This window comes from Mustelus asterias, chromosome 7 (assembly GCF_964213995.1).
Source record: "Mustelus asterias chromosome 7, sMusAst1.hap1.1, whole genome shotgun sequence".
Taxonomy (NCBI): Eukaryota; Metazoa; Chordata; class Chondrichthyes; order Carcharhiniformes; family Triakidae; genus Mustelus; species Mustelus asterias.
In genome coordinates, this window is record NC_135807.1 from 53599125 (window position 1) to 53613341 (window position 14217).

General features: G+C 41.1%; 1 protein-coding gene across 2 annotated transcripts in view; it reads right to left on the minus strand.

Annotated features, from left to right (window-relative positions):
• Positions 1–14217, minus strand: part of LOC144495720 (EMILIN-2-like) — a 54440-nt gene that overhangs the window by 10317 nt on the left and 29906 nt on the right. For both annotated transcript variants that reach the window (XM_078216070.1, XM_078216071.1), the window contains exon 5: positions 10292–10492. In XM_078216070.1, the coding sequence (XP_078072196.1) occupies positions 10292–10492 (201 nt within the window). The remainder of the gene's footprint in view (positions 1–10291; positions 10493–14217) is intronic.

A 14217-nucleotide genomic window follows, 5' to 3' on the forward strand; every position in this document is an offset into this window, starting at 1 on the left:
TTACCCAGGGGTGCACTTGAGTATTTCAGCCCATCTGTCACTAAAACAACCTTTGTTACCACCTGACTGAATTATTCAAATAATCTCCTGGCTGGCTTCTTATTCTCCTGAAACATCAGATCATACAATACTCTGCTCTCCATATTCTATCAACCCTGTACTCACTGATTAATATCGGCTCCTGAGTCTCCCCACAATGCCTCAGATTTCAAATTCTCATGTTTAAGTCCTGTCCTGTCATGTCCTCTCCCTTCCCTGCTACTACATCTTTCTCCATATCCCGTTTCCATAGTCTTGGTTTCTGACTGTGAAATTTCAGTTTTATAATTCCCTACAGCCGATCATAAAATTGACTGCATCTTTCTGCGTCTTGGCCAGTTTGATTTGGACATGCTCCGTACGTTCTGCTCTCAGAAGTGAACCAGAATTGAGTCTTTGGGTAGAAGGCACTACATAATTGTTGTTCTGGATAAATGTAGTTCTTCCTTTTCTTTATCTACTTAGCCTTTTAAACACTCTGGTGTCAGCTGTGGATCAGTGGGCAGCAATCTTTCTTCTGAGTTTGAAAGTTGTGGGTTCAAGTCTCACGCAGAGACATGAACATAAAAATCTACGTTACCACCCCAGCGCAGTACTGAGGGAATGTGCTACTGCCTGAGATACCATCTTTCAGATATTCAACCAAAGACAACACTCCCCCCTCCCCCCGCCAACCCCCACCTGTGCTCTTAGATAGCGATAAAAGCTCCAATGGCACAATTTTGAAGAACAGTGGTGACCTGAGCAATAATTATCCCTCAATCAACATCCACAAAAAGCCCAGATTGCTGTTTGTAAGACCTTGCTGTATGCTAATTAACAGTCATGTGTTCTCTCTCACAACACTTCAAAAATACTCAACCGGCTGTAAAGCGCCTTGGGTCATGCAAAGGTCATGAAAATGGCTAGATCAATGCAAGATAGGTCATGAAAAGGGCTAGATCAATGGGTGGAATTTTCCAGTCACATCCACCCTAAGACCAGAAATTCCTGCCTGAGGACAACGGATCTTTAAATGGTCCATCAAATCGTCCGTTCCACCTGTGATGATTCCCATGTTAGGCGGGACTGGAATATTTACTCCTTTATTTTTACAAACACTTTTGTATTCATAGGGAAAAACATGCTGAACTTAACTTAAGAATAATTATCTGCCTTTAAGCTTAAGTGAACAAACAGGAGGGTATTTTATTAGAAAAGAGTTAGAAACCACACTGGTATGTGCATTAACAGATAAGTTATCCAGAAGGTCACATCAGTCACTTCTGCACCAGACTGCATACCAAAGTAACAATGCGTGGATTCTCCGATCTCATTCGTACCTGCCCCGCTGCAAGTGAGAATGGAGAATTTGACCTTCCATCCAGAACTCCATTCATTTTCAGCGGCACTGGAGAATCCCAGCAGCGAGCAAGGATGGATGTTTTCAGCAAATATATCATTCGCCAACACATGTTGAGGCCTGAGAAGGACACTGGGTGTCAGCTACTGCATTTGCGTCTAAAAGTATGATTCTTTCGAATTTCTAGAAACCACAAGATATAACATGGTGGCAGCAGGTGTCTGAGAGTAAAACCCAAGCATTGTAAATAAATAAATGGGGAATTAAATTGTGAAAAATCAACTCGAATTAGAAAGAGAAAAAAAATGAGTAAATTGTGCAAAAACAAATGGCCTCCCACGCAGCAATGAACACTCAGCTTCAGCTCATGATGAATTATAAGGCTGATTATGTCGTGAGGACAGTTGAGAAGTTTAAACAAAAGTGCAGATTGAAATTCGAGTTTTTAAAAAAGTATTAGTGAAAAGGAAAGGGTCAGCTACATCCTCCTGTGGTCAGGAGAAAAATAATTTGATCTTTTCAACAGTTGGGTGTGAGTGAAGATGATACTAAAAACCCATTTTTTTGAGAAGTTTAGCGCACATCTCCGGCCAAAGTCAAGGCATCAGTTCCATCAATATGAATTTCAAAGTCTGAGGCAGGAATCAGGTGAGCCTGTTGATAATTGCTCAATGAGATTGAGAAATGTAATCAGCAAGTGCAAATTCAGAGAAATGGCTGAAATGCTGGCAGACCAGCTCATCTGGGACTCTGCACACCCTGGTGTACCAAATGCTCTGATAGAAAAGGATGAGCTCATAATATTGCCAGATGCTAACAGTGCCAGAGCATATTAAGCCACGAGTAGACAGTTGAAGATGCTTGGCTTCCGCCAAGACGAGGAAAAGGGTTGATGCAGTGAAACAGGAACAAAATAATTCAAACCAGACAGAGAAAAAGATGTGCTGGAGCTGTGAACAACCACATGAGTCACACACAGAAGGAAATGTCCTGCATATGGATCAAACTTATTCAAAGAGGTCGGGAGACAGAAAGCAGGAAACTACACACCAGTTACCTTAACATCTGTCATAGGGAAGAAGTTAGAAGCTATTATTAAAGACATTTGCCTGATTCTTTTGTCTGTCAAGTGCACAGTGGACTCAGAAGCAGGCACGAAACTCGCTGCCAGTCATGATCGGGCCCAGAACATTACTTCGTGCTAGCTGGCTAACTGATAGTCAGCCACGCATAAAACACATTGGGAAAGGCACAGTGCTGCCAAGGAGGATGGGAAGGGAACGGGCTCAGAGAAAAGGGACAGTGCAGGTTGGCGTTTGTAATATGTTCCCTCATGGGGACAGCCATTGTGGAGCTGTCTCAGGGAGCTGCCTCAGGGCGCTACAGGCCTGTATAACAACAACTTACTGAGGCACAGGTAGTAGGTAGTCAACACTTCAACAGGCATGTTAAAATCCTGCCTGAGTTGTTGGTAGGACGTACAGGATCCAATTCTGAGAATCTGGAACCCAGCAAAAGTTGTTGGTGAAGCAGAGACTCCAAAGTCTTACATCATCAAGAATGACAAGCGGATGAGAAGAAAGAGAGTCAATATTCTACCCAGATCTGAGCTGGGAAAACAGAAAGTGTCATCAATAACACCAGCAACATCACTGACGAGTGAGACAACATCATCAAGAAGTGATGCAACATCAACAACATCATTAACAAGTGACATGTCAGCAACGTCAAGCACAACTGCTACAAAACCAGAAGCAGCACACAGAGCGCTCCCAGTCCAGCGTTCCAACTCAACACTGAGAGCAATGACAACCAAATCCATTCGATGGAAACACCACACCCTACCACCTAATTGATACTGAGAATAATGGTTTTGAGAAAACGTTATTTTGAGAAGCATTATTTTCTTTAATTATTATATTGTTGGAAAAGAGTTAGGAATTATATTGTTACATGCATTTATACATAAATATCCAGGACGTCACATCACTCACTATTGCACTTCAGTCCGTGAACCGAACTAAGAATGTATCGCTCTGCAGCACATGGTGAGATCTGAGAAATACACCTGATGTCAGCTCCAGTATTTGTGTATAAATGAGTGGTTATTTCAATCAACCACAAAACATGACACCATTTAATTCCAGACCAGTTTTCACTGGGCATCAGTGGGAAACATACCCACGACTCCAGAAATGAAGCCCAGTATATTTTACTGGGCCTTATTTATTATCAGACCTCATTTAAATCCTTCCTAACTCTTCTGGACAAGAATTTGGTGGCAGATGATAGAAAACTGCATGGCCTAGACACTGAGATTGGCTCCCAGGGTGATCCCTGGAGGGTCTGACGATTGGAAGGTAGGGGTCGAGTCCACATTAAGGGAGGCTTCAGCTTTCATTGTGGGGTGAAGTGGAGCAATCCTTCTTCTGGCCGTACAAGAAAGATAAATAAAAATTCACAATTATAGTGTATCTTCTTGTCCCAATTTGCTACACTACCGGGATAACCTAGCAGGAAATCTCATTGGCCTTTTCTCATTCAATCTGATGTGTTAAAATTGCACTCATAGCCCAGTGACTATTTTAGATGGGTGTCTTCACTGCTTGCTCAAGAAAACTTGTGAAAACTACAACCACCAATCAACTCCCAGAGTCTCACACATGGACAAGCTGTCTGGACAATTTCCTTCCCCCACCCACCGAGATTCCAACTAAACTTGCTCCCACATTATAATTGGTTTTAGACAGATTTAAGGTTGCCTAATCAGATCATAGTCTTTTCATCCATTGGAGGTATAAATAATTATTAGACATAAATTTGGCTATGTTGATTAAAAGATTAGTAATATATTATCGTGAGGATTAGAGAAATGAAACTTTCATGTGTAGCAATTCACCTTCTACCCAGATATCGAGTGCATGTTGTTTTAATTGTACTTTATGTTCCACATGGCAAGCTTTTCTACTGATCCATAGTTCAAATTTAGTTGACAAGATCACAATAAATCAGGTATGATGCCAAAAATTCTGGTATGCCTGTGGCAGCAAGTCAAGTTCCACATGAAGCTTCTTTCGATGTGTTAGTAGACCAACTGTAATGTCAAAGACATCGCCAAAGAATAAATATTTTATGGTCTCAATTATGTTTGACAAAACATTTATTGTAAATATATGTTACATTATGTTGTTATTACATAGGAAGGAATAGGAGTCGGCCATTCTGCCACTTGACTTATAGAAACATGGAAGATAGAAGCAGGAGGAGGCCATTTGGTCCTTTGAGCCTGCTCCGCCATTCATTACGATCGTAGCTAATCATCCAACTTAATAGTCTAATCCTGCTTTTTCCCATAACCTTTGATCCCATTCGCCCCAAGTGCTGTATCCAGCTGCTTCTTGAATACATTCAATGTTTTGGCATCAACTACTTCCCGTGGTGATGAATTCCACAGGCTCACCACTCTGGGTGAAGAAATGTCTCCTCATCTCCGCCCTAAATGGTTTACCCTGAATCCTCAGACTGTGACCCTGGTTCTGGACTCCGCCAACATCGGGAACATCCTCCCTGCATCGACCCTGTCTAGTCCTGTTAGAATTTTATAAGTCTCTATGAGATCCCCCTCATTCGTCTGAACTCCAGCGAAAACAATCCTAACCTGGTCAATCTCTCCTCATACATCAGTCCTGCCATCTCTGGAATCAGCCTGGCAAACCTTTGAGAGCAAAAATATCCTTCCTCAGAAAAGGAGACCAAAATTGCACACAATATTTCAGGTGTGGCCTCACTTCACTAATCAGTTGGATCACAGCTGATCTGTATCTTAGCTCCATCTACCTGCTTTCATTTTGTAACCCATAACCCCTTGCCGAACAAAGATTTACCAGCCTCACTTTCGAAATTTCCATTTAGTCTAACTTCAACACAACAGCTTTTTGGGAGAGAGTTCCAGATTCCCACTATCTTTTTTGTGAAGAAATTATTTCCGACATCGCCCCTGAAAGGCCTAGTTCTAATTTTGCCCTCTTAGTTCTGGACTCTCCCCTCAGAGGAAATTGTTTCTCGCCGTCTAGCCTATCAAACCATTTAATCAATTTAAACATCTCAATTAGATCATCCCTTAATCCCTATACTTAAGAAAATAGAAGCCCAATCTATGCAAGCAGCCCTGACCATTTAACCCTTTTAGCTCCAGGATCATTCTGGTGAATCTGGACTGCATCTAAAGTAAAGTAAAGTTTATTTATTAGTGTCACAAGTAGGCTGACATTCACACTGTAATGAAGTTACTGTGAAAATCCCCTAGTCGCCACATTCCGGCTCCTGTTCGGATACACTGAGGGAGAATTTAGTATGACCCAGAAAACCTAACCAGCACATCTTTGGGCTGTGGGAGGAAGCCAAAGCACCCGGAGGAAACCCACACAGACACGGGGAGAATGTGCAAACTCCATACAGAAAGTGACCCAAGCCAGGAATCGAACCCAGGTCCCTAGCGCTGTGAGGCAGCAGTGCTAACCACTGTGCCACCGTGCCAACCCATCTTGGCCAAGGCCAACTACCCCACGTAACCCGGACATCCTGTCTTCCACCTTCTTCCGTCGGGAAAAAGGAACAAAAGTCTGAGATCACGTACCAACCGACTCAAGAACAGCTTCTTCCCTGCTGCTGTCAGACTTTTGAATGGACCTACCTCGCACTAAGTTGATCTTTCTCTACACCCTATCTATGACTGTAACACTACGTTCTGCACTCTCTCGTTACCTTCTCTATGAATGGTATGCTTTGTCTGCATAGCGCGCAAGAAATAATGCTTTTCACTCTATACTGATACATGTGACAATAATAAATCAAATCAAATCAAATCCTTCCTGAGGTGCAATACCCAGAACTGAATGTAATTGTTCCAGATGAAGCTCTGTACAGCTGTTACATTACTTCCACACTTTGTATTCCAGACCTCTTGAAATAAAGGCTAACGCGCCATTAGACTTTTTACTGATAATAAATAATGCTCTTGTGAAGCACTTTTGTGTATTTTACCATGTTTAAGGTGTCATTTAACACAAATTTATGTTGGTGTTGATTATTTTTGCATCTGTCCACTAACATTTTGTGATTTCACTATTTAGACCCCTAGGTGCCTTTGCTCCTCCAGTTCCTAGCTTCTCATATTTCTGACTCTCTATCTAGTGTTCGAAGTGGATGATCTCACACTTTGCCACACTGTTCTCCATCTGCCACATTTCTGTTCACTCATTTAATCTATCAATCTGCATTTGCAACTTTCTGCTCCAATCTGGACCATTTACTGCACTACCTAACTTCATGTTGTCAGTGAACTTAGATATTCTGCTCCTTCATGCAAGTGGAAATATACAAAATATAAAACAAAATATAAATATATAGTGAAAAGCCTCAGTACAGCTCCTTAGGGAATATCACGGGAAATGCGCACCATATCCCTACCCTGTTTCCCACCTTTAGTTAATGCCCTATCCAATAGGTTGCTTCCAATTCTATGTGCTCTCATTTTTGCTAACTCTTTGACCTGTGGAAGCTTGCCGAATGCCTTCTGAAAGTCCATATAAATAACATCAACAAACACTTTCTAACCATCCACATTAGTTACCCCCTCACAAAATTCAGCTAAAGTTTATTTATTAGGCACAAGTAAGCTTACATTAACACTGCAATGAAGTTACTGTGAAAATCCCCTAGTTGCCACACTCTAGCACCTGTTCAAGTACACTGAGGGAGAACTTAACATGGCCAATTCACCTAACTTGCACATCTTTGGACTGTGGGAGGAAACCGGAACACCCAGAGGAAACCCACGCAGACACGGGGAGAACGCAGACTCCGCACAGACAGTGACCCAAGCCGGGAATCGAACCTGGGTCCCTGGCGCTGTGAGGCAGCAGTGTTAACCACTGTGTCACTTGATGAACTGTATTCATCATGCAGAACTTACCCTTTACAAAACAATGCTGGCTTTCTCTGATCAACTCATATTTATCCAAATTCTCAGCCACTCTGTCCCTATTAACAAATTCTAACAATTTCTCCACGATTAGTATTAGACTAATAGGTCTATCATTTTAAAATTTATCTCTCCTACCCTTCTTAAATAGTGAGGTTACATTTGCAGATTTCCAATCCAAGGGAACAATTTTATTTTTTGTTTGCATAAACATGAGAAATGATGGGTGGCAGTTTACTCAGAGGCGTATGTTTCCTGAGGCATTGCAGGAAACTTTAGCTGTCAGCTTTTGTATCATCGATTGATACACTAAAATGCAGTACAGAATTCCAGCAGATGGAGCTCTTGAGTGAGTGAACATACAGCTCAGAATAGGGGAAGTCACAGGATAGAAAGGAAGAACAAACGTGCATTTATATAGTGCTTTTTGCATCCTCAACTGCCACGAAGTGCTTCACAGCCAATGAAGTCCTTTTGAAATGTAATCATTGTTGTAATGGAGGGATGATGTGGAGATGCTGGCGTTGGACTGGGGTAAACACAGTAAGAGTTTTAACTCTTATAGTTTGAACCTGGTGTTGTTAAAACTCTTACTGTAATGGAGGGAACCAGGACAATCAATTTGGGCTCAGCAAAGAGATGAAATTGTGCCTTTAAGAAACGTATTTATACCATGTATCTTGTGAGGGGTTTGTTTAAAATTCAACTGTTTTACACAGCGCCGATTTGTCTGCAGAACCAGCCAGCTCCCATGCTGAGGATGCAGGCTAATGATTGATTTTAGCTAGGGATGTGTTGTTTTAATGTTAATGCATTTTTGTTTATTTTGGTTTTTCCCTAGGGTTTCAGAGTAGTGTTTTGATTAGGTCGATTGACAGAGACAGAGTCATGCAAACAAGTGGAACTAAACTTGCAGGGAAAACACATAGTTCTCTCTGATTTTAAAATAGTCAGTTTCTGCCAGGTTGTAAAAGAACCAGCAAGTGTCTGTCTCTCTCTCTCTCTGGAGGCTGCTGTTTGGGGCTGTGAGAAGATAGCTGTCTCTCTGTCTGTCTCTCTCTCACTCCAGAGGTGTTCCAAAGGTTCCAGGATTGTTAACAAATACAAGCACGTACACCTGTGTGTCGCTAATTGATTTTGAAGAGGTGTTTAAGTCTGCAAGAGGAATATTGTTTGAACTGAAACTAATAGAGATAGGTTAGCAGTTAAGAACTGTAACTTGTCATGTTTAAGTATTTCAATTGGTAAAAGTTAAACTAATTTATTTGTTAAAGCTAAACTATATTGCTAAATAAAGTTCGTTTGAATAAAAGCTTCCTAGTGTGTCAACTGAATCACAGCTGGAGTGAAATACTTTCTCCTCACACTAATGTCAAGATTTAGAAAAAAACTGTCGGGGTCTAGTCGGGGTTCACAACATACTTTGGGGTTTTTGCTCTGGTACCCTAACTAAACAATGAGATAAATGACCAGTTGATATTGTTAGCAGTATTGGTTGAGGGAGGAATATTATCCAGAGAAGTTTGATTTTCTCCAAATAGTGCCTGAAATCTTTTACATCCAACTGGCAAATGGAGCATCAGTTCTCAGCTAAAAACCTCCAACACTGCAACACTCCCTCAGTGTTGCCTTGAGGAGTGAGCCAAGATTTTATGTTTAAGTCTCTGGAGGACAGCGTGAAACCCAGAACCTCTTAACTTAGAGGTGGGTGTCTCCGCTGAGCCAAGGTTGATACCATTACAACATAGTTATAGACAAGAAAGGCCAGTCAGTGCTAATGAGCCAGAAAACGATGTAATCCTCCATCACATTTATGGCTTTCTGACAATGTCACCATGGGGCAGTCTTGTGTAATGTATGCTACAATAGTTACTAATTCATTACACTTGGATCTCAATGAGTTAAATTCACAAGACAACAAAGTAAGCACAATTAAATTGGATTTCAGAGGGGTCACCTGAACCAGCATGCCAGATACAATGGGAGATAGTTTGACATTCCATTGATCATTCACACTAATTGCTGCTGCATCAACTCGCTTCAGTTGAACTGAGCAGAGGTCAAATGTTAAGTCAGGCCAGTGGATTCTGCTTGGGAGAACAGACTCTGCTTAACTAAAGATTGACAATGGAATCAGGCTTTAAATAGAAACAGAGAGAGCTGTGAAAGCAAGCGGCACTCTGTCGGAATGGGACACAAGAGAAAAGAGTTCAGAAATGAGTTTTAGGTCAAGCGGCAAGCCACTAATGTGGGTTAACAAAGGGTATTCATTATTTTTACATCATTATGACAGAGCCCGAAATCATAAAACATGACAACTCCATCAAAACATTTGACAATTCATCAAACAAGTCTCGAAATGCTGCCTTTCCTATCAGGAAAATCCATTCCTCTTATTCAGTTAAGGATAGTTTATGCTGTATAGAATCACTTCAAATAGTGCGCGTGTGTGTCAGCTCCCCGTACGAATGGAAATTAGCCATTTATATTGTGCAATAACTTTCAGAGCATCAGCAGTACAAAAAGAACTCTGGTTTAAAAGTGGAGATCACCACTTTAAAGTTTCTGGTTGCAATCATTTCCAGATGTTGTGGAAAGGTTGGCAGCCAGTACTGTATCTTTGATTAAACCAGTTGCAGAAATGGCATGATATCACTGGAGACACTAGCATTGTCCAATTTCTGCATGACGCTGAAGTTAGACTTGCTCCCAGTGACAGTTCTGAACTATAAAGGCACCATTCAGATGCACAACATTGAAAGAGTGCAACTGCTCAACAAACAATTTACTGTGACTGAAACTTTAAAAATAGCAGTGTATCTAACAGTAAACTAGCAAGGCAATGAAGAAAGTTCATCCTGCATAATTACGATGCCATATTTATGTACAGAGAGAAAATTACAGTATATTACAACAACTGTACTCACCGGAAGCTTTCGTTTCTTCATTCGGAGGTGGTGTAGTTTGTTGTTCTTTTGTTTCACGACCGTTATTAGCATTCACTGTATCCATTGATCCTGGTGGGCCTGCATAACCTACCTCCTTAATGACACCATAGCTCGTCCCTGCGATGGGTGGAAATCTTGGTAGTTTGGGTGGGCCTGGAGGTCCCGCTTGACCTCTTTCCACTGATTAAAAGAAACAGAATCTCCTATTACTTCACATGTCTCATCTTGGCAAAATGATGCCTTTCACTGCTTGCGTTTGAAATGTTTACCTCTCCACTGGTAAATACTGCCCAACACGAAAATGAGCCATGCAGACCAGCAAGGTTCAAAGATTTCTTCCTGGTCTATGCTGAGACACTCAATCTCATCCGGGGCTGAAAAGTGTTGGATGACAACAGGATTGGCTATGATGACCTCCACAGCCAAATAGCCTGATGACAAATCAGAAATGTGCCTAACAATGAGGTCCTCCATAGTCCAACAGCCGATACACAGAGTCTCATAAGTGAAGAATTTCTCTTTGTGTAGTTGCCAAGGGCAGCCAACATAAATGGGATTGTGCAGCAGTTTGAATCAGTACCATCAGAATAAAAAGTTAATCGGAATTTAAATGACACTAAAATTGGTTTTCATCTCACTAAGAGAAATTTTGTCTGAAACTAAGACATTCAAACATCTAGAATAGGTGCTTTCAATCAATCAATGCAGATTAGTTCATTAAAAATTATACTAGTAAGTTTAATTGTTGATTAATACTTAATGAATTCGATTGAGGATTGTAATCCCACCATGCGGAATTTCATTGGCATTGGCTAATTCACAACAAAATATCATATTTCACATAAATTCAGCATGTCTTATTAGGCCGAGAAGTGAAAAAAACTACGACATGTGATTCACTACAACGTGGTACACTACAATGTGGTATACCATACAATGTGGTACACTACAATGTGGTACACTACAATGTGGTACACTACAATGTGGTACACTATACAACGTGGTACACTACAATGTGATACACTACAATGTGATACACTACAATGTGGTACATCATACAATGTGGTACACCATACAATGTGGTACACCATACAATGTGATACACTATACAATGTGGTACACTACAATGTGGTATGCTACAATATGATACACTACAATGTGGTACACCATGCAATGTGCTACACCATACAATGTGATACACTATACAATGTGATGCACTACAGTGTGGTACACTATACAATGTGGTACACTACCATGTGGTACACTATACAATGTGGTACACGACAATGTGATACACTACAATGTGGTACACTACAATGTGGTACACGACAATGTGATACACTACAATGTGATACACTACAATATGATACACTACAATGTGGTACACCATGCAATGTGCTACACCATACAATGTGATACACTATACAATGTGATGCACTACAGTGTGGTACACTATACAATGTGGTACACGACAATGTGATACACTACAATGTCATACATTATACAATGTGTTACACTACAATGTGATACACTACAATGTGGTACACGACAATGTGATACACTACAATGTGGTACACGACAATGTGATACACTACAATGTGGTACACGACAATGTGATACACTACAATGTGGTACACGACAATGTGATACACTACAATGTCATACATTATACAATGTGTTACACTATACAATGTGATACACTACAATGTGATACACTACAATGTGGTACACTACAATGTGATACACTACAATGTGGTACACTACAATGTGATACACTACAATGTGGTACACGACAATGTGATACACTACAATGTGGTACACGACAATGTGATACACTACAATGTGGTACACGACAATGTGATACACTACAATGTGGTACACGACAATGTGATACACTACAATGTCATACATTATACAATGTGTTACACTATACAATGTGATACACTACAATGTGATACACTACAATGTGGTACACTACAATGTGATACACTACAATGTGGTACACTACAATGTGATACACTACAATGTGGTACACGACAATGTGATACACTACAATGTGGTACACGACAATGTGATACACTACAATGTGGTACACGACAATGTGATACACTACAATGTGGTACACGACAATGTGATACACTACAATGTGGTACACGACAATGTGATACACTACAATGTCATACATTATACAATGTGTTACACTATACAATGTGATACACTACGATGTGGTACACTATACAATGTGATACACTTCGATGTGAGACACTAACAATCCCAAGTACACCATTTAACATTTGTTCCATTATTTTATCCAGGCAGACAGTGAATTTTGGCTAAAGGATTGATACGGCCTGTCTCCCAGCAGAAACCAAAGGCAGTATGTACTCACAATTATGCTCAAGTTCCAGTTGTTGCTGTCCTGCTGCCTCCACAGGAACATGTAAACATTTCACAGGGAGGTGTTCATTGTACTCTAGCCTTATATACATTACAACACTGTCAATTAGTGGTGGTTAATGTAAATGCCACAACTCCAGCCCTATTTTACAGATTGCATCATTTTTTTCATGGGATGTGGGCACTGTTTGCAAGGCCTGCATTTGTTGCCCATTTCTAATTGCCCTGGAGAAGATGTCCACCTTCTTGAATCCCTGCAGGCCATGTGTTGTAGGTATACCCACAGTGTTGTAAGGGAGTTCCAGAATTTTGACCCAGTGACAGTGAAAGAACAGTGATTTATTTCCAAGTCAGGATGGTGCACGACTTAGAGGGGAACTTGTAGGTGGTGGTATTTCCATGCATCTGCTGCCTTTGTCCTTCTACGTCCTTCTAGAGGAGGCGATGACCTAGTGGTATTATCGCTTGATTATTAATCCAGAAACTCAGCTCAAGTTCTGGGGACCTGTGTTTGAATCCCACTACAGCAGAATTTGAATTCAATAAAAATCTGGGACTAAGAATCTACTGATGACCATGATTGTTGGAAAAATCCATCTTGATCTCTAATGTCATTTAGGGAAGGAAACCTGCCATCCTCATCTTGTCTGGCCTACATGTGACTCCAGAGCCACAGCAATGGTTGACTCTCAACTGCTCTTGGGTAACTAGGGATGGGCAATAAATGCTGGCCAGCCAGTGACGCCCAAATCCCATGAATGAATAAACAAATGTGGTAAAGGTCACAGGTTTGGAACATGCTGTTAAAGGAGACTAGGTGAGTTGTTTCAGTGCATCTTGTAAATGATACACACTATTGCCACAGCAATATTGATGGAGGGAATCGATGTTTAAGAGGGTCGATGGAGTGCTGATCAAGCGGGCTGCTTTTCCCTGGAGGGTGCCAAGCTTCTTGAATGTTGTTGGAGCTGCACCCATCCAGGCAAGGGGAGAGTGTTTCATCACAGTCCTGACTTGTGACTTGTATATGGTGGACTAGCTATGGGGATTCAGGAGGTGAGTTACTTGCTGCAGAATTCCTAACCTTTGCGCTGCTATTGTAGCCGCAATATTTATATGGCCACTCCCGTTCAGTTTCTGGTCAATGGTATTCCCCGATATGTCAATGGTGAGAATTCAGCAATCGTAACGCCATTGAATTTCAAGGGGAGATGGTTAGGTTCACTGGCGTTGGAGATGGTCACTGCCTGGCACTTGTGTGACACAAATGTTACCTGCCATTTATCAGCTCAAGCCAGAGTGCTGTGCCGTTCTTGCCCCATGGACAGGGACTGAGGAGTTACAATTAGTATTGTGTATGAATTCTCTCAGTATCTGGCTGGGTTAGCAGATGAAGTATTGTATTAGAGAGGGAGATATAGGTGCCTGACTTTACGGTATACGTGCATTTCACACTAACCAAATATTAATTATTGTTAAAGTGCTACACTAAAAGCTGGAGTGAGTCA